This window comes from Neophocaena asiaeorientalis, unplaced genomic scaffold (genome assembly GCF_003031525.2).
Source record: "Neophocaena asiaeorientalis asiaeorientalis breed wild unplaced genomic scaffold, Neophocaena_asiaeorientalis_V1.1 scaffold77, whole genome shotgun sequence".
In the NCBI taxonomy this organism is placed as follows: Eukaryota; Metazoa; Chordata; class Mammalia; order Artiodactyla; family Phocoenidae; genus Neophocaena; species Neophocaena asiaeorientalis.
The window spans coordinates 6,214,259-6,241,221 of NW_020174645.1; the positions used below are offsets into that span (position 1 = coordinate 6,214,259).

Here is a 26,963-nt window from a genome sequence, read left to right on the forward strand (position 1 = left end):
TTTTTTGCGGTACGCGAGCCTCTCACCGTTGTGGCCTCTCCTGTTGCGGAGCACAGGCTCCGGACGCGCAGGCTCAGCGGCCACGGCTCACGGGCCCAGCCGCTCCATGGCACGTGGGATCTTCCCGGACCAGGGCACGAACCCGTGTCCCCTACATCGGCAGGCAGACTCTCAACCACTGCGCCACCAGGGAAGCCCCCATGATGGCATTTTGGTGAGTTTCATATGAATATGATCCTTAGACACTGCAGGTAGCAACTGAGTCTGTGCGGCACTGTGGAGGAGGGCCTCTTCCCGGCTGGACTACCAGGTAAGGGGCAAAGTGGAAAATGCAGACTCCCAGGCCCCATACACTGAGATTCTGATTGGCTAGATCTGGGATGGGGCCCAGGAATCTGATTTTTAAATAAATGCTCCAGGTAATTCTGTTGCAGGTTGCCAGTTTGGGAAACAATGTTCTAAGGAACATGCTTTAGAAACACAGCTCTAGGGAACACTTTTATGTGGGTTGCACAAACTTTACGGGTAGTTGCTTCTGTTTCTGACCATATACTTTTACAAAATGAACACTGGTCAAAAGACCTTTTGAGGAGCTTAAAGAATCCCTGACTTTTTTTTTTTTGGCTGCGTTGCGTCTTTGCTGCTGCACGCAGGCTTTCTCTAGTTGCAGCGAGCGGGGGTTACTCTTTGTTGTGGTACGCGGGCTTCTCTCTGCTGTGGCTTCTCTTGTTGCAGAGCACGGGCTCTAGAGCGTGTGGCCTTCAGTAGTTGTGGTACAGGGGCTCAGCAGTTTTGGCTTGTGGGCTGTAGAGCACAGGCTCAGTAGTTGTGGTGCACGGGCTTAGTTGCTCTGTGGCATGTGGGACCTTCCCGGACCAGGGCTCGAACCCGTGTTCCCTGCACTGGCAGGTGGCTTCTTAACCACTGCGCCACCAGGGAAGTCCCCCTGATGTTTTTAAGGTAGTCATTCAAGACTCAGCTGGGTTTATGGGCTCTGAAAACTCATTTTTCCAGATGCTACTTGGAGAATAAAAGTCACCTTCCAGTCATACTTGGAGCACCCAGAAAAAGGTGATTCTGGGTAGGCCACTGAAGCCAAGGGAAATGACTGGGACCACAACTCACATCACTAAAATGTGCTCGGACACCTAATGTGAACATTGAGTCTTAGCTGGGTTTCAGGAGTTATGTATGTTTGATGGTGAGCTGCAAAATGCTACATTTCTGGAAAACTATTTGGCAATGGGCCTTAAAGTTCATATTCTCTGACCCAGTAATTCTATTTCTAGGACTCTGACCCAGAAAAATAATCAGAGAAGTATGCAAAAACCATACACAGAGATGTGCATCACAGCCATGTCTCTGACAGCCAAAATACTTCAGACAACCTATGTGTCTGTCAACTGGGGAATGGATCAACTGAGTATACAGCCTTTCGAAAGCATGTTGTCTACAGCAAACCAAAAAGCTTCTGCACAGGGCTTCCCCGGTAGCGCAGTGGTTGAGAGTCCGCCTGCCGATGCAGGGGACGCAGGGTCGTGATGATATCTAAAATACATAAGGGACTCACAACTAATAGCGAAAAGCCAAATAACCCACTTAAAAAATGGGCAGAAGACCTGAATAGACATTTTTCTAAAGAAGATATTCAAATGATCAATAAGTACATGAAAAGGTGCTCACATCACTAACCATAAGGGAAATGCAAATCAAAACCACAATGAGCTATCACCTCACACCTGTCAGAATGGCTTTTATCAAGAAAACAAGAGGGCCTCCCTGGTGGCACAGTGGTTGAGAGTCCGCCTGCCGATGCAGGGGACACAGGTTCGTGCCCCGGTCCGGGAAGATCCCACATGCCGTGGAGCGGCTGGGCCCGTGAGCCATGGCCGCTGGACCTGGGCGTCTGGAGCCTGTGCTCCGCAACGGGAGAGGCCACAGCAGTGAGAGGCCCGCGTACCGCAAACAAAAACAAAAACAAACAAACTCAAAGAAACAGATTGGTGGTTGCCAGGGGCAGGGGGTGGGGAGTGGGAGAAATGGGTGAAAAGTGGTCAAAGGGTACAAACTCCCAATTATAAGATACACATATCCTGGGGATGTAAGGTACAGCATGGGGGCTCTAGTTAACAATACAGTACAGTATATTTGCAAGTTGCAAACAGAGTAGATTTTTCAAGTTCTCATCACACACAAAAAATTGTAACTATGCAAGGGGATGGATGTGTTAACTAACCACACCGTGGTAATAATTTTTTAATCTATACGTATATAAAATCACTATACTGAATATCTTAAATGCACACAACGTTATACGTCAATTATATCTTAATAAAGCCGGGGGTAAAAAGCATATTATCGAGGAATTTTCACCACATGCTCACAGAACAACAGTTACTGAGAATGTTGCTATACACGTATACATATACATAAAAACGTACTCTGCAAAATGTTGACATATATACCTATATACCCCATATAATGACAATTCTTTGTTTATCTATATCTAAACATAAAACAATAGAAGGAAGTCCACCACAATGTTAATAATGATCACCTCTGAGTCATTTCTATTTTCTTCTTTACAGGTCTATTTTCTAAATCAGACAAAGTTTTAAAATTAAGCTATACCCTTTATAAATCAAGTTTTCAGAGAATTGTTAATGAAATGGGAAATGCGTATTACATAATATCAAGTGAAAATATAGGATAAAAATATATATTCAATATGGTACCCATTAGTTTTTTAAAAATTATGTGTGTGTGTGTGTATATATATATATATATATATATATATATATATATATACACATTATATATAAATCAATCCAGGAAGATACCAGTAACTGTTGTCTCTGTGTACTGGGATTAAAGGTAATTATTTTCTTCATTCCACTTGTGTATCTTTTCCAAACTTTCTACGATGAGAATGTGTTAGCATTTCCAGTAAGAGAACCCAATCAGTTGCATTTTAAGCCACAGTTTCCACGAGGACCATTTCCTCTGGTCCCTGTTGGGAGCCCCTTACAGCTGGGGTGTGCTACGAGGCTCTGAGGAGCAGCTGCATCTCCTGAGCTCCATCCGCAGCCCGGGATGAGCACCCACCTCGCAGGAGCAGCTCATTCACACAGGCCAGGTGAATGGCAACTACAGGGAAAGGATTACAACAGCGAGCATTTACTGAGCTCTTCCTACGTAGCCTACTCTGTGCCAAGTGCTGTGCGGGCATCAACTCTTTGAACTGGATGAGGCTGGTCCTCATGCAGCTAGGGGCCTTCTGTCTAATTCCAAAGCCCATGCTCTTACCAACATCAAACTCCGGTAAGGAATCCGCCTTACAAGAATATCTTTATGGCAAGTCTGTTTCTAAGCAGTGCATCTGCTATGCCCAGGACCTCCTTTCTGATCCATTTATGTAAGAATAGTGTTAAATTTTTACTTTGACCTATAATGATTGCTCCCCGAGGTCGTTTTTATAAATAACACATCGCACGGCTGTTCTTGTTTTCATTCTACCTACCTTCTCTTCTGATGGGTAAAAGCCAATTGCTCTCATGACAAAAGGAAGCTCCGACAGGCAGATGTGTTCCGACACCTTTCTGGTCTCCATTGTATCAATACCTTGACTACGGAGCTGAGAATAGTAAAAATAGTCTTCCAGCTCCTATGTGGAAATGAAGTGGAAACACAACATGCATTTTTGGCTTAAGTCTGAAGCAGCCATTTAGACTTCAAGGACATTTTCTAGAAAGTACATTTTAAGCTCAGTGGGGAAAACAGCTTTGGCAAAAAGCAAGAAGGCTAAGCCCGGGCACATCTGTTTTACAGACTTAACTAGATGTTACCAGGAGTGTTTACTCTGAGGATACTTACCCTGTAGAATTTTCCTTCCCTGCCACCAGACACCAGACCATAGAATGGGGTCAGGTCTTCGCCCCCAAGAGAAACTGCTGCCTCCAGGGCACTAGAACAACGAGAGAAACATCGTTATTAGCCAGCAGTCAGTCAGGAACACAACGCACTGCAAGGCTGCCCAGCTGCGGACCTCCGGAGGGTATTACAGCGAGGATACGACTATGGTCTCTGTAAACTTGTTAAGTAAATTCCCTCCAAAATGAAGCTGCAAATGGAAAATTCAATTTCAAGTGTGGCACCCGCCTTAATGACGATGATATTCTCTCGTGGATGACAGGGTAGACGCCTGGCAATTTGTCTGCAATCTCTGGGGGGAGGGAGGGAGGGAGGGTGGTGAGTCCACAGTCTCCCCAGTGGCCCTCCGGTAACTTTAGATCTGCATGTGACCAGAGCCAGAAGAATGGGACGTGGCACAGGTGGGTGGTGGTCGCTAATTGCTTCCATAAAAACTCTGGAGGCCGCAAGGGACCCACGCCAGTCAGATAAAAATAGCCCTCTGCTCTCTAACACAGGGTCAGATTTTTCCAAAAATAGGTCCTTTAAGTGGTAAGAAAACCTACTTTTTGTATGAGGCTGACTTTACCTCATACAAAATGCTAATAATAATATGAAATCATCTTAATAATCCACTAACTGGATTTTTGCTAATCAGACCATTAGCCGCTTTGTAGGGTTATTAAGACAGACTTTGTGCAGACCATGGCGGGGAAGTGGTTATGTATACAGAAGCTGGAGTCAGAGGGACATGCCTGTGAGCCCTGGCTCTGCCACTTGCAAGCAGTGTGACCATGAGCAAGTGACTTAGCCACTCAGGGCCTCAGCTTCCTATTCTGTAAAATGGAAATAATTACAGGGTCTGCCTCAGGGGACTGTTGTGAGAATTAAAGTGAGGGCACAGAGAGGATTCCACATGAAGCCCTTTATTTTTCTCCTGTGATGAATCTTTGTTGAGGTGTGGGGTTGATGCGAATCCCAGCCCCAGCACATTACTCCATTGCCTGGGCAGATCACTGAACCCCTTGAGCTAGTTCCCAGATCTGTACAACAGGGATACCAACAGTGCCTACGGCACAGGATGGCTGTGGGGACACACCAGACAATACATGGAAAGCCCAGGGCCTGGCTCAGGACTGATTACTGTTGAACTGGGTGTTGAGGTGCACCTACAGCTCTCCTGCAAGAGTCAGCCACAGAACAGTCCTCGGTCCTCTTGTCACAGCCCCGCACGAGCCCCACCCAAGCAGGCTGCGTGAGGTCCATGGAGCTGGTGTACTCTCCAGGTGGGCCTGGGGTCCAGGCGGGCCTGAGGACCGTCTCCAGTAGGGCTCAGTCTTCACCTGGCTCTTGACTCTGATATTACCCATCGAGGCAGGTGTCCAGCTGAGAGGGCTCCCGCTCTGTGGCCTCCAGGCCAGGCCCAGGCCCAATCCCAACAGGCTCTGAGGGCAGTGAGGCCACTATTGGCCATTTGATTCTGAAGCAGGGCCAGGTAAAGGCCCAAGTGACATGGAGGAGCCTGTCACCACCTGGAAGGCCCCAGGGGACAGGCTCACAGAGCTCTGGATTCTCTGGGAACGGCCCTCCAGCAGTCAGGACTACACCATGTCCCCTGCTTCCTGGCCACTGTCAGCTCAGCTGACCTGAGAGCCAGAGGGACAGGGCTGGGCTTGTCCCACCAGAGCTGGGGCAAGAGACTCCCTCTCTCTGGTGTGAAATCTGGGGACTGTCAGTGGCCGAGTTCCCACTGAGTGACGAAATTCAGCTCTGCAGAGAGTGACAGCAACAGCAGAGGCGAGCTGAGAGCAAACGCTGAGGGTGGGCTGGCCTGCTCTCCCCGCAGTGCGGTGACCCGAGACCCCAGGACCCGCTTGTAACTTCCCCTTTCTGCCTAAGTTGGGTTCTAATGCTTGCCACAAAAAAAGAGGTCATTGGGGCACAAGATGGAGGTACATTTATTGAAAACCTACTGTGTGTGTGCCCAGAAATATACTCAGTGCTGTGGGGAATGAGCTAAAGCCCAAGAAACAGTGAGCACAGCAACCAGCACATAGCAAGAGCCCAGTAAACGCTCCCTAGGGGGGGAGGGGGAGGGGGAGGAGGGAAAGCAGGGGGAGGAGAAAGGGCACCTAACCCCAAGATCTGGCCCTTCACTTCCCCGTGAGCTCAAACCAACAGATGGTCCTTACTTGCCAAATGTGTTAGAGTTGCACCTCCTACTCCTGGGCCTTACACACCATCTGTCAGGGCTTCAGACCAGGGTAATGAGCAGAACTGAAAGTCTTCCGGATTCACGACAAAAAAATTTATAAATAGACTTTACTGTTTAAGAATACATCAGTTTTATGTTTTTCACAGTTGTTACTGTAAATACCTTGTGCCTGTTCATGGATTAACCACCCTCAAAACAGCTCTGAACATGGTGATAATATCCCCATTTAACAGACGGAGAAACTGAGACTCAGGGAAGGGAAGGGACTTGCCTCAGGTCATACAGCAAGTAGTAGGGGAGGTGGGATTTGAATCCAGGTCTTTCTGCTCTTGTCTGAGCAAGGCAGCAGGATTACAGGGGGGTATGAGGTTGAGCACAAAATGGGGGATTTTAAAACAGATGCCAGACAAGGAGAGAAAGAGGGTGGCCTGCCAGACAAGACAGGGGGAAAGATGAGGGAAGGGGTCTCCCAGGGGAAGTTTGAGATGCTGCAACGATAGTTTGGGGGCCTAGGAGTGCACTGGTTAAAATAATGTGAACGTGAGAGGACTTATCATCTTCATTTCACCCTACGGCTCACCATCGGTAGATCTGGTAGGGAATTTTGTTTGTTTACTTGTTTAGGGTTTTTATATTTCTTCCCATTAGTGAAGCACCGAACATATTAAAACACCAGAAGCAGCAATGAAGTGCTAATTAGTTTATAATGATCTTTTGTCCCTGAAACAGATTAAATTGAAATTCTCAGAAGCCTGGACTCTGGCCATGCACAGGAAAGCTACTGGAAAGTGGGTGCTTTTTTTTTTTTTAAATCTCTACTAGTGCAGATCCCAAGATGATTGAGAAGAGGACAAAAACGAAAAAAGGAAGACTGTTCCCTCACCAGGGTGTTGCTTGCCCCATCAGTCCAGGTAACAGGTTAGTGTCCAAGAATTAAGCAGCTCATTCTGGGGATGTGATCAGGAGGTTCTTTTCAAGGGGAGAGCTCACCTCCAGCTTCTAAATTCCCAAGATCTGCCCTCTTAGGTGAAGGCAGAGGTGAAGGTCAGAGCTGCAAATGCAAACTGAAACCCCCGCGGTTCCAAAGCGGATTAACCTGGCTGTTCTTGCTCCTATTCAGGTTAAGGGGCGATGTCTGCACAGAAGAAAGATGTGCACGTGGCAGACAGTAAGGGGTGTGCTTTTACTGGGAGCCATGAATCAGGTTTGTTCTTTTAGGGAGCTTGGTGCCTCCGAGCTGCTTTTACCCAGCTCCTCAATGGGACCCTGGCTGAGAGGCAGGGGCTTGGAGAAGGTGGTCAGGCAAGGAACTGGCTCTGCCCTGGGGCTGCTCGCTGAATTTGGGGAGATGAGAGGATCACCACAGTGGCTGCCCCCTTTTTTAGTAACAAAGATCCTTAGCTCATAAGCCAATGCCTTTATAAGGAAGAAGAGACAAAAGGAAATGATTAATTTGCTGAGTCCTTATCTCTGTGCTGTGTGCTTTACATATATCAGCCTACCTGATCCTTACAAGGATCCTGTAAAAGTCCCTATTTTTACCCCCATGTACCCCATTTCACAGACAAGGAATCCAAAGATCAGAGCTGCTAAGAAACCTGCCCTCAGGCCCACAGCTAGCAGAGAGTAGGCTTCAGATTTGAACCCTTGTCTCTTTGACTTCAAAGTCCGTGTCTCTCTGATGCTCAACCATGCAATTCTCCAGCCTCGCCCTAGGCAGAGATTCTCAGCTCAGGGCAGGGGGGTGAGAAGAGTAGACTGAAAATACACATTTCAAATGATACTCTTACTATTTCTGTAACACACTCTTTGGAGATTCAGGCTAGATCTCTCTAACTGGTGTGAATTTGCAGGTGGCAACAGGGTGAGAAGTAACTCATGGGGCCCGGGTGAACAAGGTGGAATCACATGGCCTCACCTGCAAATACCATGGGTCCCTGGGACAGAACAGTAACCTTTTGTCTGCACATTAATGTGAGCGGGTGTCGCAGGGAGCACCCCAAAGGCAATGCCTGAGTCTTGGCTGTCTTTGTACCCTCAGGCCTAGCACAGTGCCTGGCATGTCGTAGGGGTTTAATACCTGTCTGCTGTTCCTGAGTGAAAAGAAGGGGTCTCCACTTGACACCCTTCTTATGGGGCCAAGCTTCTCGCCGCATCACGTACCTTAAATTGATTTCCCACTGCACCACCGACCGGTCCTGCCCTCCTGCTGTGAAGGCGTAGCGGCCATCATAGGAAACGTCCATCCCAGCCACCCCGCTGGGGTGGCATATAAGAGCAGATGTCTTATGTGGGTTGCCATCAACTGGTAAGATCTGAAGTCCAACCTAGAAAGGAAGATGTAACTAGATACTCAGACTCAGATAACCGGGCCCCAGGCCGGGCCTGGCAGGGTCACCTGTAACCTCCAGATCTGTTTAAGGGAAGGACCTGTGTATCTAGAACCAGCCATCTCAGTGTGTGAGAGCTGCATTTCCCATGGCTGGGGCTTAGCACACACTGTGCCCTGCACGGTGGTCCCTTGGGAGAAGAGACGCAGGTTCCACCAGGGACACAGAAAGGAAGCTTCCCTCCTATCTTCATGGTCACATGTCCAGGCTTTTCCAGGACAATTCTGGTGCCTTCCCATATAGATTAGTCATCAAATATACAACTAAGTATAACCAACTTGTATGTCTTTATAAGATTTTTCCTTGTAAAGAAATCAGAAAAGAAAAACCCCTTGGTGGACCATGTGTCTTGTACTTTTGGGAGCAGAGAAAATGAGGTGACTCTTCTGAGAGTCATTCCCGCTCATTCATGGCCATTTTCACTGTGAAGCAGGATGGGAGTCGCGGGCTTGGCTGTGAAAGCCGGCGTTCTTGAGTCTTGAAATACCTGAGACTGCCTCCGGCTCCAAGTACACGGTCACCTTACGGGGCAGAGAACAAAGGGCTGGTACCTTGTCCCTGTTAATAAACACCATGTAGCGCTTCTGAAGTTCCAGAGGGGTTTTCACTGGGAGGATTTGTATCTGCTCGATGGGAGATCCGTAAACTGGCCCGAGGAGTGTCTTTCTGCAAGAGAAAAAAGGAACGCTTTCTAAATTCCACAAATCCCAATGCAGGTTTTATAACTCACTCCCTTTCACGTTGCCCTATACTTTTTAAATTCTGAATTTCCTGTCTTGCTGCTCAGCTAAGCTCATTGTAAGAACCTCTCCCTCAACTGCTAACAGCGGCCGTAAATAAGGGGCAACAGCTCCAAACGGCAAACGCTCTGGGGAAACTCTGCTTGTGAAGGATGCTCTTCACAGCCGCAGCTCTGACTTTCCTCCTTGACAGCTGAGTGAAGGGAACATTATGCCTCGAGAACGTGCATGCGAACAAGGGATGGGAAAAACGCTGCAAGGACGGGAGGAAAGTCAGCAGGGTGCGAGGAAACACCCCCATCCCCACAGCGGGGCCAAGACCTCAGCCTGGTGTCCAGACAGCTGACAGCAGGTCTACAGGCAACGCGCGGATCCCCAAAAATCCATCTGCGCATCAAACTGTAATGAATCGCACCCTCACAGCAGTCCGACTTCTGAATTCAGACACTCTTACGCTAATTAGGAATCTGATCTGAAGGGAGGCTCCTGGACAGGACCTCAAGCCCAGAGGTGGATTTTCCCTGAAGCTGGCCAGACTTGAACATCAGGACCCCTTCCTTGCACACATATCTCCTGAGGCCTGGGAGGGGCACTACCCATTTATTATTCTTTTTTTTTTTTTAATATGTATTTTTTACAGTATATCCTTGTAGCTTATTTTAATTAATTAATTAATTTATTTATTTTGGCTGTGTTGGGTCTTTGCTGCCACACGCGGTCTTTCTCTAGTTGCCGCGAGCGGGGGCTACTCTTCGCTGCGGTGCGTGGGCTTCTCACTGTGGTGGCTTCTCTTATTGCAGAGCACAGGCTCTAGGCGTGCGGGCTTCAGTAGCTGTGGCCTGCGGGCTCAGTAGTTGTGGCTCGCGGCTCTAGAATGCAGGCTTAGTAGTTGTGGCACACGGGCTTAACTGCTCCATGGCATGTGGGATCTTCCCGGACCAGGGATCAAACCCTTGTCCCCTGTATTGGCAGGTGGATTCTTAACCACTGCGCCACCAGGGAAGTCCCCACTTTTTATTCTTAATTATATATATATATATATTTTAAAAGAGGACCCACAAAGCCAAATACACTTCACACCCCACAAAACTTGGGTCTGCCCCAGGGTAAGGACGGTAGCTATTTCATCTTATTATATTTTAAGCCCCTCATCGTTTGGATGTTTTCTCCCCGTGTCCCCTGCACCCAGCCCGTGTCTGGTGGGAACAGGAGATGCTCCTTGTATGTCTCTCTTGAGCACCTCTCTGTGCCAGGCACCGTGACGGGAGGTCGGGACTCGGAAATGAGTGAGATTTGGTTGCTAACCTCACAGCCTTGCAGGAACAACAGACATGGAAGCACCATGAGGGGAGAAGTGGGATGACAGGCAAATTCCCGGCACGGAGCCTGCACTGAGGAAGGAGTGATGGGACATCTGTGAGGAGACATCTGAGCTGAGTTTGGGAAGGTGAATTGGAAAGGCAGAGAAAATACGGAGGTAACGGAAAAACAGGCAGTGGGCACAGGAGGTCAAAGGTATGGGACGTGGACTATTGCTTGAAAACTGCAGAAACAGTAAAGGAGAAAGAAGGCTGGTGGTGGAGGGAGGTAAAACCGAAGAGGTGAGCAGAGGTGAACTCTGAAGGCGGACTTGACCGTGACCACTGGGCTGCAGGACGCAGGAGAGTATCAGGCTGGACGACCCAGCATCAGGTTTACGTGCACAGAGGATTAGGTGAAATGTTAAAAACACTAAAACGACCAGCTGGTAAACAATGCATCGGCAAATTATAGGTCACCCTTTTCTAGTCGTTTGAGTAGAAATGTTTAAGGACTTTCCTCCAATATCATTGAGTGGGTAGAGGCAGGGAAGAGGATGGTTAAGAGCACAGGCTCTGGTTTGAATCCCAGCTCTGACCCTTAAAAATTAGGGGCAAGTTGTGGAGAAACTGGAACCTTCACATATTGCTGGCAGGAATGTAAAGTGGTGCAGCTACTTTGGAAGACAGTCTGGCGGTTCCTCAAATGGTTAAATATAGTTATCATATGATCCAGCAATTCTACCTCTAGGTCTACATCCAAGAGGAATGAAACAGATGTCTACACAGAAACTGATACACAAATGTTCATAATAGCCAAAAAGTAGAGACAACCCAACTGACAACTGATGGATGAATAGACAAAATGAGGTCTGCGGATACAACGGAGTACTATTCAGCCATTAAAAGGAATGAAGAACTGACACAGGCTACACCATGGATGAACCTTGAAAACATGATGCTAAGACGCAAGACACCAAAAGTCACATATTATATGATCCCATTTACATGAAATGTCCAGAACAGACAAATCCATACAGACAGAAAGTAGACTGGTGTTGCCAGGGGTGGAGCAGTGGGGGATCAGTGGGGAAAGGACGTGAATGGGGAGCGACTGCTAATGGGTTTGGGGTATCTTTTGGGGGGTAATGAAAATGTTCTTGAATTAAATAGCGATGATGGTTACACAACTTTGTGAATATAGTAAAAAGCCACTGAAAATGGTAAATGTTATGGTATATGAACTATACCTTAATTTAAATTATAAATAAGCAAAAGAAAAAAAAGTCAAGCTAGTCAACCCCTCTGGGCCTCAGGTCCCTCACTGGTAAAATAGGGATAATGACAGTATTTACCCCATAAGACTGTAGTGAGCACTAAATAAGTTAATATATATAAAGCACTCAGAACGGTTCCTGGCACATAGTAGGAGCTATATAACTGCTACCTAGTACTGTCAAAATTTCTAACAATTTCATAAAATTAATATCTTTTTCTTCTGATTGAAAACATTTTACATATTCATTGTGAAAACTTTCAAGTATTGAGACATGAAGGAGAAAATCTACCCATAACTCTACATGGCTGCACCCTTTATCCCAAGATAATCATGGGTAATAGTTTGGTGTATATGACTCGAGAATTTCTTTTATATATAGTCTAGCCCATATAATTATAATTTTAGATGAAAATATATGTCACATAAATATAATTTTAGATGAAAATATATTCATGCATGTTTGGCAATTTGCTGTATCTCATATTGTGCCTTGGAGATATTTCCGTGTTACTATGCAGAGAGCTATCATCTCTTTTTTCTTTTTCTCCTTTTCTAAAAGCAGCATCATGTTTCAGTGTACTGACGAGCCATCATTTAACTAATTCCCTATTAATGGACATTTGGATTGTTTCCATTTTTAAAAATATTTTCAAACAAGACATCCTTTTACTTATGTCTTGGCATCCTGTGCGAGTACTTCTGCGGGCTACATTCCTAGAAGTCAGAAGAGAGGCTATAATTTAATAGAGGGTAACAAACTGCTGTCCCCACACCTCCCAACCCCGTCCGCCAACAGCCGGTTGGCTCCCTTACACCCTTGCCAACGCTGGGCGCTATCCATCATTTTTATCTTTGCTAATCTGATTTGTGAAAAATGATGTCTTGTTTTCATTTGCATCTTTGATGTACTGGTGAGCATCTGCTCATAGGTTTTATTGGCCTTTGTCTGTGAACTGCCTCTTCACGTTCTTCCAAATGCTTTTAAATGCGTTTTTTAATCATTTTGGATGTATCATCAAAAGGCAATTCCTTCCCAATTAAGTTGTGGTTACAGGGCTTTATTGTTCCTACAACTTAAAAGATGCTTTATGCAAAGGTGTTTTTACTTTGGAACTATGAGAATGTTTAACTAGATAGAGGTGGTAGTAGCACAACAGTGTGAATGGACTAAATGCCAGTGATTTGTTCACATTAAAATGGCTGGTTTTATGTTATGTGAATTTCACTTCAATAAACTATTTTTTTAAGAAAGATGCTTTATACTAATTTCCAATTGATCTTCAACGGCAGAAACTCCTAACTTCATGGCTCTAAATGAAAGCACTAATTCGAAAAGATATACACATCCCTATGTTCATTGCAGCTTTACTTACAATAGCTAATATATGGAAGAAACCTACATGTCCATCAAAAGATGAATGGATAAAGAAGATACACAATGGAATAAAAATCTTGTCATTTGTGACAGCACGGATGGACCTAGAGGGTATTATGCTAAGTGAAATAAGTCAGACAGAGAAAGACAAATACTGTATGATTTCACTTATATGTGGAAACTAAAAAACAAAACGAATGAACAAATGTAACAAAATAGAAACAGAATTACAGATACAGAGAACAAACCGGTGGCTGCCTGAGGGGAGGAGGCATGGGGGGAGGAAAGAAATAGGTGAGGGAGATTAAGTGGTACAAACTTTCAGTTACAAAGTAAATGAGTCACAGGTATGAAATGTACAGCGTGGAGAATATAGTCAATAACTACGTAATATCTTTGTACAGTGACATATTGTAGTGGTCATGTTGAAATGAATGGAAGTATGCATAAATGTACAGAATCACTATGTTGTGTAACGAGAACTAATACAGTGTCATAGGTCAATTATACTTCAGAAGCAAAGAAACTCATAGAAAAAGAGATCAGATTTGTGGTTACCGGAAGGGAGGGGTTGGGGGAAGGGGGAACCGGATGAAGGCAGGCAAAAGGCACAAACTTCCAGTTACAGGATAAATAAGTCCTAGGGACGTGATGTACCACATGATAAATAGAAGGAGCCCTGCTGTGTGTCACATATGAGAACTGTTAAGAGCGTAAATCCTAGGAGTTCTCATCTCACAGAAAAAAATGTTCTTCTAGGGACCTCCCCGGTGGTCCAGTGGTTGAGAACCCATCTTGCAAGGCAAGGGACGCAGGTTCAAGCCCTGGTCGGGGGACTAACATCTCACATGCCGCACGGGGCAACTAAAACCACGCACCAGAACTAGAGAGGAGCCCGCGTGCCGCAACTAAGACCTGACGTAGCCAAAAATTAAGATAAATAAATAATAAAGTTTTTAAAAAAGAACTGTTATAAAAAGTTATACAAAAAAAGTTTTTCTATTTCTTTAATTTTGTACCCATAGGAGCTGATGGATGTTCACTAAACGTACTGTGATATCACTTCACGATGTATGTAAGTCAAATCATTATGCTGTATACCTTCAACTTATATAGTGCTGTATGTCAATTACATCTCAATAAAACTGGAAGAAAAAAATAATAGCAACAAAAAATGCAATGCATGGAAACATTTAAACAAAACAAAAAAAAAGGGGCTTCCCTGGTGGCGCAGTGGTTGAGAGTCCACCTGCCGATGCAGGGGACACGGGTTCGTGCCCTGGTCTGGGAAGATCCCACATGCCGCGGAGCGGCTGGGCCCGTGAGCCATGGCTGCTGAGCCTGCGCGTCCGGAGCCTGTGCTCCGCAACGGGAGAGGCCACATCAGTGAGAGGCCCACGTGCCACAAGAAAAAAAAAGGAAAGAAATTTGCTTTATGCTAATTTCCCCTTGATCTTCAGTGGCAGAAGCTCCTCACCGCTTGGCTCTGTGGCTGTTACTGTTAGCAGCAACTCCAAGCCTGGGCCGCTCCGTCCCGCATCCCCCAGCCACCTGCTCAGCCAACGCAGAGGTTCTCAGAACTGGGCACATCTGTGGGATATTCTTTGTCCAAAAAGTTTGTGTCCGTTAAAGATGATGTACAAAGACTCTGAAATCTTCCTAAAACTCCTTTTTACATATTTCTTTCAAATGTCTCCTTCCCAGTGTTTTAATAGTTAAAAAAAAAAATTGTGCTGGATTTCTCTCCTGTCCCTGCCACATTAAAAAGGGTTATTGGGGAAAAAAAAAAAAAAAAAGATCCTGGGTGATCCTGGCCTTTTGAGGACCTATCTTATCTGAGATACATTTCCAAGAAAAGGTCCTCCTCAAGCATGGGGTCAGCTGCTGTTGGTGTTTTTCGACTTCCGCCTCCTCGGTGGGGTCACTAAAGCATTCTCACCTCCAGTTTCTCCTGACTCTGCTCTTCCTAGCCATACCCACGAGGCAGCCAAACCACAGGCAGAAAGAGGCTGCCTGCCAGGGCTGACTAGCTAGGATTCCAAAGCCAGGGCTGCAGCAGGGCCCAGTGATGCCCAGGAGACGACAAAGTCACAGCTTGGTTCAAGGGTCAAGTCCTGCCCTGACCAGCAGCTTGACCTGGGGCAAGTTTTATCACCTCTCTGATCCCCAGTGACACAATCCTTTGCAGGGTTCTTGCAGATGAAACGGGATGACAAATGCAGGGCCCCGACACAGGGATGGTGCACCATAATCAGTGCTGATCACGAGAGGCAAAGCCTGGACCCACGGGCCTAGCAGCACAGGAGGCCAGCCATAGATGCAGACCTACTTCGGGAGGGAGGCACCACTGCTCTAGGATGCTAAGCTCTGGATGCCTGGGGCTCGGTCCTTTGACCGCTTCTCCATCTACCGTTCCCCTCTGGAATCTTCTCTCATCTCATGGCTGTAAACCACCAGGTGTGCTGACCTCAAACATGGGTCTCCAGCCCAGCTTCTAACATGAGCTCCACTTCCCCAATAAAATGCAAATTTCATGGTGACAGAAACATTGTTCTGTTTTCATCTCCATCTTCAGCACCTAGAACAGCACCTGGCTCAGGTAGGGGCCCAGTCAATAGTTGCTGAGAGAACAAAGAATGCTATTAGTTGAACTTAAAACTCCTTTAAGAACGAAGAATAAGAAAAATTAAACAACTGATAGTATTCAGGTGAAACTATCTGTCGTTTTTTCTTTAACATCTTTATTGAAGTATAATTGCTTTACAATGGTGTGTTAGTTTCTGCTTCATAACAAAGTGAATCAGCTATACATATACATATGTCCCCATATCTCCTTCCTCTTGCGTCTCCCTCCCACCCTCCCTACCCCACCCCTCTAAGTGGTCGCAAAACACCGAGCTGATCTCCCTGTGCTATGCGGCTGCTTTCCACTAGCTATCTATTTTACATTTGGTAGTATATATATGTCCACGCCACTGTCTCACTTTGTCCCAGCTCACCCTTCCCCCTCCCCATGTCCTCAAGTCCATTCTGAAACTATCTGTTTTTATCCACAAGGGAAGAACAGAAGATTTTATCACACATCAGCAAATTCTCCGGAGCCTCGGAGTCCAGTTCCTTCCCTGAGCCTCAGGCACTGAGCTCTGGGTACCTTATCCCTGTGCAGTGCTGGGCTCAGAAACAAGGGCTCTGGGTTTGAATCCTGACTCTGGCACTTCCTAACCATGTGACCTTTGGTGAGAACTTCCCCCCTTATCTGTGCCTCAGTTTCCTCCTCTGCAAAGGGAGGAGGGTTGTGATGGTAGCCAAGCTGCTTGCCGGTCCTTAAGGTGGGACTTGAAATAAGCCAGGCGCTGAGAAACTGATTTACGTGCCATTAGCGGGAAGCTCCCGTGCTTACCTGCACATTTTTGTGGTTGAATTGAAAAGCTTCACTTTGTAGCCACTGTTGCAAATGAGGAGGAAGAGCTCCTTGGTAAGTGGCGGGTACCAGACCATACAGGTGGGGTAGCTGCTCTGGTCAGTTCGCTGAATGTCCAGGACTTCCAGGTGGTCTTTGTAGCTCTTGAGTAGATTATACTCGATCTACAGAGAAGCCCAGATGAATACGCATGAGGACTGAGGTGAACGAAGTCAGTCAACAGTCCTTTTCTGCGGAAAGACAGCATCAGGACTTCTAGGAGAAGACTTGCCCAAACTTCTAATAAGCTACCAATACGGAGTATCCGTTATGAGCAAGATGATGCCATTTAATACTCACGACTCCCCAGCAAAGCAGTACTGTTGCGCCCATTTTGCAGATGAGAAAATAGATGTTCAGAGAGGTTCAGTGGTTTCCCCAAGGTCACATAGCTAAGAAGTGGGAGGATGAGAATTCAAATCTAGGTCCAACTAACTCCAAAACCTGAACTCTTACAGTTATGTTGTACTGCTTCACTTATCATTATCTTGGGAAGTTTTTGAGGGTAGGAACTAATTCATATCTAAGTCTCAGCACTTGACAGTCATAAATTAGCAGCCTGCTGAATTTCACACATATGTAGGCTTTGGTGGCCAGACCAGCATGGATGGACAGAAGGAAGGATGGATAGAATAAAGGAAGTAACGGGGGGAGGGAAGGAAGGAAGTTAAGATGGATGCACAGATAGATCGATTGATTTTGAATCTTTTGGCTCGATCATGTAATATTGCATTTGCCGCTGTCTCTACCTTTCCCTCTGATATTCTCTGAGTTGTCACATTGAGGTAAAAGCCTGGCCCTGTCCCCTACACACACAGAAAGTGTAAGTGTTGGCTTCGAAACATACACTGAGAGGCGAGGGTGGCTGAGCTGTCGGTGCTGTGGGGAGTACCCCCACCCCGCCGTCAACGTGCCACTTCCCAGGAGCCTCCTTACTCAGGACACAGGTCCCTGTGTGGTGTCAGAGCCGTGTGAAGGCCAAGTGCCAACTCAGAAAGGTTTTCGCTACTTTGTCATACATTCATTTTCTCAAACAAACACAAGTACTGTGGGTCTGGTTCTGTGCCAGAAGCCAGGGAGGTAACGATAACGAGACATGTTCCTGGTGACCAGGCAAAGGAAAATGAAACAGCGCACCAAGAGTCTGTCTCTCCCAAGGCTCAGCAGTCTCGGCTCATTGCTGTCCAGATGAACCCCGAACAGGACACTTCGAATGCTCTTGCGATGAGAACGAAGTCTTGCCAAATACTCCCAGACCCTTCGTCCATTTTTGACTCTCACCACGTAAACAGCCACGGTGAAACTTACATCCTGAGTATGAGCAAAAGAGCAGAAGTTGCTCCTTTTTAGATTTTGTTAACTTAAGAATCATCACTATGTTTTTCATACTAACTTTGCTTTTAGAAATTTTATGCAAAAGGAAAACCTTTGTCTATTGGAGCAAGTAGTAAAATAATGCCCATTTTGCAGATGAGAAAATCAAGGTTCAAAGTAGGTAGGTGGGGGCAGGGAGAGATGGTATTTGTCTGACACTATGGTCTTACTCTCCTTGCTGGTCCCCAACTCATTCTCTGTTGGAAACTGAAACCCTGACTCTTTCTGCCTCTGTCCTCCCTTCTCTTTATCCGGCTTCACAAAATTTTAAAAGGTACGATTAAAAAATATATACATGATGGCTGAGAGTGACAGGGGTTGGGGAGAGGGCGGGAGCAGACTGAAGGGAGCTGGGGCGCCTGAGTCAGTGTGCTGCTGGGAAGCGTGTAAGGGACAGAGGTTCAAGTGAAGCCGGCTGCTTCCCCGCACCCCACCCCATCCCCCAAGAGAACTGGCAAGAAGGGAGATGTTGGGGGGTCCCAGAAAAATCTTTACTGAGATTAAGAGCCCTATTCACAGAGGGAAGGACCAGAATCCGAAATGCTCGGTGGAAGACTCCGCTTAAATGAGAATGTCATCTCGTCAAAAATCAAAGGGAAAGATAAAACCCAGGATGCAGAGAAAGGGTTCCGAAAAACTAACAAACCAAAACGAGCTGTCAGAGTAGCAGAATCCAAGTCTGGAAGTTCTGAGGCCCTGGTCTTGTTTTCAGGCAGAAGTCCTCCAACTTCCCCCACCCCTTTCTCCTTTTATAACAGCTTTATTGAGATATAATTCACCTCCCACACAATTCACCCACTGGAAGTGTACAGTTCAATGGGCTTTAGTATATTCACAGAGCTGTGCATCCATCATCACAGTTTTAGAACACTTTCATCACCCCCAAAAGAAACCTGTAACCTCTAGCAGCTACTCCCCATCCCCCCTAACTCCCAGCCCCTCTCCCTTGTGGCTTTAAATAAGGTTGCTGAGCCCCTGGACGGCACTCAGTGAAAATACTCACAGCGGTTGCCATATACCGGGAGTCATGGGAGAAGGTGATGTGAGTCACACTGGTTCTGGAATATTTGAAAGGCTCTGGGATTTCACTTTCTAAGGACATTGCATCAAGAATGTAAACGGTCCCTTCTGTGAAGCCAGCTCCGAGGAGAGCTCCTGAAATCACAAGCCAGAGAACAATGATCGAAAAGGACTTCATTCACTCAAGAAACATCGACTCCACGCCAGGCCTTATTCTACGTGCCAAGGAGACAGCAACGAACACGACAGACAAGGTCCTGAGAAGGAGAAGTAAACTGGAAAGCATGGCATCGTGGGATGAGACCAGGCGGTACGGAGCTCTGCAGTGTCCAGGGGGAGAAGGCATCCCATCTGGCCTGGTGCGGGGAGAGGGTCAAGGTAACCTTCCTGGAGCTGTGACAGCCAAGGGATTAGCCATTTGGATCTGTTTTCAGTTTAAAACCTAAGACAGGCTGACAAAATGAAAATACCTTCGGGGTTGTAGGTCAGACTCTGGACTCCAAGCCCCTTCTCAAAGATCCTGCTGAAGAGGTATTTTTTCTGTTCATAATCCCACACTTTGATCACCCCACAGAAACTCCCGATGGCAATGAGGGGTTGGTACGGGTGGCAGGAGATGGCACAAATGGCATCCTTGGGCTCTACAAATAACTTCTCAAGTTTGGTCTCATCTGCTGTTAAGTGGTACACTGACGCATCCGACGTTCCAATGATAAAATTCCTGTTTGCCAAGGAGAGACCCAACAGCATCAGTGTTTGCAGGGAATGGGGCACGCCAGCTATTCTGCTGCTAATTACACACGAAACGCCTCTGTCGTCTGTAATTTAGTGACATTATTAACCCAACATCTCCAAAAATATACCACCAATACCCAACAGCCTCCATTTGCAAGTGAAAAAGCCCACATTTCTACATGTAAATTGAGTCATTAAGTATGCAGATGGACAGTCAGTTGTACAATTAGCTAATCTGCACATGCAAATATTCATTTGTGTATGCAAATATGGAGTTTGGTGCACACATACAGATGTGCCTGCAAATACCACAAGGGTAATTAAGCAGACTCACAGATAATTCTGTCTTGAAATGTTATGGCTATTAACTATCAAATCCCTTTAACTGTAGTGCTAGGACAAACTCAGCTTCGAGAAAGGAGACCAACCTACAGCAAAGGGCTCCAGAGGCAACAGAGATTAGAGCCCTTTCCAGCTTCCCACCACTAGACATTCTTAACAGGAGAATGATGTTTCACTTAAAAAATCGATTAAATGGTGATTGTGATCAGCCAGGGAGATCCGTCTGCAAGGCAGGTGAAGGGCTGACCAGGGAGGCCAGTACCCTCGAGTTCACAGCCCAGGAACAGGAAGAAGATCCCACTGTACACAAACTAAAAGAAGACATCACTTTTTGACCATGCAAATGATGAGATTCATGAACAACTCACCTTACAATAAAACGGTCACCTTTTAAAGTGCAGTCTGGAGGATAGTTTGTATTTTCAGTCAGAGGAGTTGCCGGGGTCTTTGAGAAGGACAGGCTTCTTATGGAGCTCAGTTTGAAGTGGCTGTACCAGTTCACAATGGACAGGGTGTGATCGTAGAACTTGATGTTACCCCGAATGTCACCTGTGACAATATAGCTGAAATGGAGAATAACATCGGTTTGTTAAATAATGGTAATGAGTACCATCTATTGAACACCTAATTATATGTCAGCCCCTGGACTCCGGGCATTGTAAAAACTTTCACTTAATACTGCCCTGGGATTCCCTGGTGGTGCAGTGGTTAAGAATCCACCTGCCAATGCAGTGGCACGGGTTCAAGCCCTGGTCCGGGAAGATCCCACATGCTGCTGAGAAACTAAGCCCATGCGCCACAACTACTGAACCTGCGCTCTAGAGAGGCCGCAAGCCACAACTACTGAAGCCCGCGTGCCTGGAGCCTGTGCTCCACAACAAGAGAAGCCGCCGCAGTGAGAGGTCCGCGTACCACAATGAAGAGTAGCCCCCACTCGCTGCAGCTAGAGAAAGCCCGCACGCAGCACAAAGACCCAACACAGCCAGAAGTAAAAATAAATACATTTATTAAAAAAAAATATTGCCCTTATGTGGCTGATTTTACTGTCATCCCAGTTCACATCTAGGAAACTTAAGGCTCAAGGCCTCAGATTGCCAGATTTAGCAAATAAAAATGCAGGATACCCAGTTAAATTTGAATTTCAGATGAACAATGAGTAAATTTTTAGAATAAGTATGTCCCATATATTGCATGGTCCCAAATGCAGTTGCCCCATGCAACGTTTGGGACGTACATAAACCTGGCAACCCTATCAGGGCCACGTGGCTAGGCTATGCAGGGATCCAGGTGTATCTTATGCAAAGCCCATGCTCTCTGCTCTCCTCTTCCCTGCCCCGCAAGATCAGCCCCATGCAATGGCAGTGGGCAGTGATTTACATCCTCTGCCGAAAGACTACAGATGACAACAGAGTCCATCAACCATTCCTCTGAAATCACGCAGGCTGGCAACGAGATACAGGAGGACACTGCTGTGAGAGCAATCGATTGTAAAACCCTGTCCAGTCACCACAGCCAAAGGCAGTGCTGCGTGACAAAACAGCTTTTATTTCCAGTCCTCAGAGCCATCCCAAATGAGCTTGTTTTTTTTTAAAGCCTCTGACATAATTCTAATCATGGGGGGCGGGGGGAGGTGTGGGATGAATTTTCTCTTATATACGCAAAGTGATTAAATGAGGTTTCTGATTAATAAGCAAGGCAGGTGGGCCAAGTAATTGGCGAGAATGTCATTCACAGCCCTCTGCTGGACAGAAATGGCAAAACAAGCCAAGTGTTTCCTGAGACCTTTTCCAGCAACGGCTCTGGGGTCCTGGCTGGGTTTTATTTAACATGGAGAAAAGGAAACCCAGGCCTGGTCTTCCCTGGGTCCTAACCCCCAACAATTAAAAGTTGATTGCAACACCAACTGCAATTCTACTACTGTCTTTTCTCATCAAGTGAGTGAAGATGACGATTTACATTTGTCTTTGTAAAGCCACGCCAGGACCTCACTGTTCCTCTGTATTAAAAGAAGGGGTCAAGAAAGCAATGGGCTTCTGGGAAGCAGATGGCACAGTGACTCCAACCACGTGGGCAGGGTTCTTGTCACGAGGCAATCGTCTCCAGCACACTGATAATGGCTGTTTTACCGAGAGCTCCCCTGTACAGATGACATGCTAAGAGTTTTACAAGGCTTGAGAATTCCCTGGAGGTCCAGTGGTTAGGACTCAGAGCTTTCACTGCCGGGGCCAGGGTTCAATCCCTGGTCAGGGAACTAAGATTCCGCAAGCCATCCTCAAAAAATCACTCTGGAGGGACAGTATTGCCTATGCCTACTTTACAGATGGAAGACTGGAGGCTCAGCACATTTAAGTACCTTGTCCAAGGTCACTTGGCAAGGAAGGGATGCATCTGGCAATGTGAACCCCTTTATGTCTGAGGCTAAGGCATAAGGCTTAGATCATCTATGTGCTCCCGCAGCCTCTCAAAATCAAAGAGTTAGGGAACTTTATAAAGTTATGTTGTGGTTCATCTTTTCATGATGGGTAAATGTTATTCTGTAATCAGAAAAAAATATATAGCTATTTATGTCCTTTTCTTAAATTTAAAGTATGGGCAAAATAAGTCTAACTAGGGCAGAAGAAAAAAAATTAGTTACTTTTTGTTTCACCAACACAAAAGGACTGTTAAAAGTAATACATGCCTGGGACTTCCCTGGTGGTGCAGCGGTTAAGAAGCCACCTGCCAGTACAAGGGACACGGGTTCAAGCCCGGGTCCGGGAAGATCCCATATGCCGCAGAGCAACTAAGCCCGTGCACCACAACTACTGAGCCTGCGCTCTACAGCTCACGAGCCACAACTACTGAAGACCCACTCGCTGCAACTAGAGAAAGCCTGCGCGCAGCAGCGAAGACCCAACGCAGCCAAAAATAAAATAAATAAATAAAATATTAAATTACTATAAAAAAAAAGTAATACATGCCCATGATTTTTTTTTTTAAAAAGCAAACCAATCAGTACAAATGAGACTATAAAAAGAAGTAAATCCACCCCCATCCTTGATCCTAGCTCTCAGTTCTTTTCCTCAGAGGCAGCCAGTGTTTCCAGTTAATTGGCTCTCCCCAGAAACAATCTATGTGTGTACAACATACGTGTATACCTCCAAAAGGGTTTTGAAATAATTTTATAATCATCTATAGCTACTTTTTAATTAATTAAGTACCTGTCAACTGTAGTAAGCACAGTGATACCCTCCTTCTGCAAATGAACCAGTTTACAAGGTGTGATGTGGGGAAAGCCCAAAGAGGTGGAGGCAGACAGCAGTGGGCGGTAAACGTCCCAGACAACCAGCTTCCCTTCCATTGTCGCCGACAGTATTTGGGTTAAATTCAAATGAAAGACTGACTGGCTAAATTTTCCCACGAGCTTGTTGAATGTCTGCATTTCAAGAGACAGGTTATGAGTTACCTTTGGTAGTAAATATAAAACAAAACATTTATCAACACGACATTTTATAATGTTTTACCTAAATATAGTAAGAAAAAAATAAAGTAAAAAAGAAAAAATCATTTAAAAAAACCCTCCCCCATGGATTGCCATGATCAGGCAGTTCTGAACCTCTGAAGGTTTGCTAAGAGCAAGTGAAGGGTTATATACTGGCTTAATTAAACTGTTTGCTTAAAGCAAATGAAGGAGTGATTAATCATCGTTTATATCTGTTCAACTTCTCTTACTGAGGTTTCAGAGACTGATAAAGAAACTAATGTCTGTCATGGACAAAGCATGCTCCAGCTGTAAAACATTATAAAACAATTCTCTCGGGCTTCCCTGGTGGCGCAGTGGTTGAGAGTCCGCCTGCCGATGCAGGGGACGTGGGTTCGTGCCCCGGTCCGGGAAGATCCCACATGCCGCGGAGCGGCTGGGCCCATGAACCATGGCCGCTGAGCCTGCGCGTCCGGAGCCTGTGCTCTGCAACGGGAGAGGCCACAACAGCGAGAGGCCCGCATACCGCAAAAAAAAAAAAAAAAAAACAATTCTCTCAGTTTATTTTTGATCATAAATTATTTTCCCATCAGTGGAAATTTAAGTGCTGTACGTAGAAATGCCCCAAGACTTCTTATTAAATGTGTGCTATGTAGGATACGGCACTAGGCCATCTTTCTTAGAGGGTGTCTTACAGATGAAGTATAGAAAGAACCCAGAGCAGTGAGCGAACCCTCAGTGAATGTTTACTGAATGAATACATGAAGGAAACTCGGCAATCTGTCATATGGTACAGTAAGTCTGCTGCCTGACTCTCTGCTTAGGCAGGGAAGATCCTAAGTTGGACCTCTTTAACTTGAACACAAGAGGGTCAGTAGAAGCACAATTGGTCAAGCAAGGACATCACATTCTTTCTAAGAACAGCCCTGTTTCAACACGAGGCATTTTTATCATTTCAAACTGCAGCCGATCCTCATTCTTTGTGGATTCGGTATTTGTGAATTGACTTACTTTCTGATATTTATTTGTAACCCCCAAGTCAATCCTCGTGGCACTTTCACAATCATTTGCAGATGTGTGCATGTGCCGAGTGGTGAAAAACGTGACATTCCCAGCTGAGGTCAAACAAGGCAACTCTGTGCCTTCTCGTTTCAGCTCTCAAACGAGAGACAAGTGTCCTTTTCCTAGCCTGTTTAATGCGATGTTCTAAATCTTTTTTGGTGCTTTTTTTTTTTTTTTTTTTTTCAACGTGCCCAGCCGGCATGTGGGATCTTCCCGGACCGGGGCACGAACCCGTGTCCCCTGTATCGGCAGGCGGACTACCAACCACTGCGCCACCAGGGAAGCCTTTTTTGGTGCTTTTTGTTGGTGATTTTGATATTTAAATTGGCTCCTGACTATGGTACTGAAATGCTGTCTAGTGCTCCTAAGCCCAAGAAGGCTGTGACGTGCCTTACAGAGAATACACCTGTGTTAGATAAGCCTCATTCAGACAGGAGTTCTATCTAGTGAGTCCAACATTAAGGAACCAACATTATATATTAAATATGGTGTCTTTAAACAGAAACATACATAAAACAAGGTCATGCATCTGTCAGTCGGTGAAAGTACTGTGACCCTAGGCTGGCAGGAGCCTATTCCTGTATCTCTCCTAGGAGCAACGATTCAGCATCCGCTAATTCAGGTCTACAGAGACCTTACAGAACATAACTGCTGCAAATAATGAGAACTGACTGTATTTTATTTTTGATACTTTGATGTATGAAAAGCAAAGTTTGCAGACAGGATAATCTTGCCTTGTGTCCATCGTCTTTTGGCTTGCCCTCTTGAAAAATAAAGTTTTATTGGTCAAACCAAAGGTGAAGAAGGGAAGCAGAAAAATCATTGTCCGCTGCACAGAGAGAGCAGGTTATGTGAGTATCAAAAGCAGAAACTGCTGCAGGCGACAGGACTCGAGGTCCACCTCAGGTGCAATCACTCAAGGAAAGCAGGAACGATAAAACGTTCCCCCCAACACCTGGCTCACCACCTTTCTACTGGCTCTGAAACATCTAAATACCCAACATCATCTTTTAAAATTGGTCCTGTCGGGCTTCCCTGGTGGCACAGTGGTTGAGAGTCCGCCTGCCGATACAGGGGACACGGGTTCGTGCCCCGGTCCGGGAGGATCCCACATGCCGCAGAGCTGCTGGGCCCGTTAGCCATGGCCGCTGGGCCTGCGTGTCCGGAGCCTGTGCTCCGCAACGGGGGAGGCCCCCCGCGGTGAGAGGCCCACGTACCGCAAAAAATTTTAAAAAAAAGGTCCTATCTATCTATCTATCCATCCATTGACTTAATTTTGGCCCTGCGTCTTTCAGGATCTTAGTTCCCCCACCAGGGTTGGAACCCATGCTGCCTGCATTGGGAGCGCTGAGTCTTAACCACTGGACCGCCAGGGAAGTGCACGCAGTATCATTTTTATTGCTCTGAAAACTGAGCAGCTTAAAGGGATCCACTCATGTTCAACTACTTTACTTATTTCACCCCAAATTAACTTTCATCTTTTGTCATGTGCACACATACATTATAAAAATCATCACTTTCTTGGGTATTTTCTCATGGTAGTAAACTTTCTTTGCCATTTATTTACTTATTTATTTATTTTTAAAATATTTATTTGGCTGTGCTGGTTTTTAGTTGCGGCCCGAGGGATCTTTGCTGCCGCGTGTAGGATCTTCAACTGCGGCATACAAACTCAGTTGCGGCATGCAGGATCTAGTTCCCTGACCAGGAATCGAACCCAGGTCCCCTGAATTGGGAGTGCAGAGTCTTAGCCACTGGACCACCAGGAAAGTCCCTGCCATTTATTTTTATCCATATTATTTTGAACAATCCATCCATTATTTTTAACTGGCCATTCAGTATGGTAAAGGACCTAAGTAAAAATTTCAAATTATTTTGCAATATAAAGATACATACAAAGAGAAGCCCAAAATGACTAAGCTGACACACACATATTTATTCTCCACAGTCAGATGTAAAAAAAAGCACAACAGGCATACTCACTTTTTCTGTTAAAAGTGGGGCACTGTGAACAAGTATATCTCCCTCTTCATACTGATAAGCACAGAAAAAAAAAATCACTACTAAAAAAAGACTTGGTTTCCAAAAGAAGAGCTACAACAGCAAAACTCAAAACAAATGCATCTGAACAGCATCAGAGCTTTGCAATTTCTACAGGTAGGATAACCTGCTGTCTCTAGGGACATCTAGAAACATTCTGAAAAAAAAGTAAATACAGAAAAAACGCCACAAATGATTGTGACTAAGTGGTAGTTAGTGCAAATCTGAATTCTACATTTATAAGGCTTTGAAGCTATAATTAAT

The 26,963-nt window shown here is 45.8% G+C and overlaps 1 protein-coding gene across 2 annotated transcripts in view; it reads right to left on the bottom strand.

The window, feature by feature from the left end:
• CFAP251 (cilia and flagella associated protein 251) overlaps positions 1-26,963 on the bottom strand; it is a 67,089-nt gene that overhangs the window by 14,856 nt on the left and 25,270 nt on the right. For both annotated transcript variants that reach the window (XM_024758588.1, XM_024758587.1), the window contains 11 exons: positions 26,643-26,693; positions 23,338-23,552; positions 20,506-20,700; positions 19,531-19,781; positions 19,044-19,195; positions 17,804-17,977; positions 16,607-16,791; positions 9,066-9,180; positions 8,288-8,451; positions 3,874-3,964; positions 3,521-3,664 (listed from right to left, as the gene is read on the bottom strand). In XM_024758588.1, coding sequence (XP_024614356.1) covers positions 3,521-3,664; positions 3,874-3,964; positions 8,288-8,451; positions 9,066-9,180; positions 16,607-16,791; positions 17,804-17,977; positions 19,044-19,195; positions 19,531-19,781; positions 20,506-20,700; positions 23,338-23,552; positions 26,643-26,693 — 1,737 coding nt within the window. The remainder of the gene's footprint in view (positions 1-3,520; positions 3,665-3,873; positions 3,965-8,287; positions 8,452-9,065; positions 9,181-16,606; positions 16,792-17,803; positions 17,978-19,043; positions 19,196-19,530; positions 19,782-20,505; positions 20,701-23,337; positions 23,553-26,642; positions 26,694-26,963) is intronic.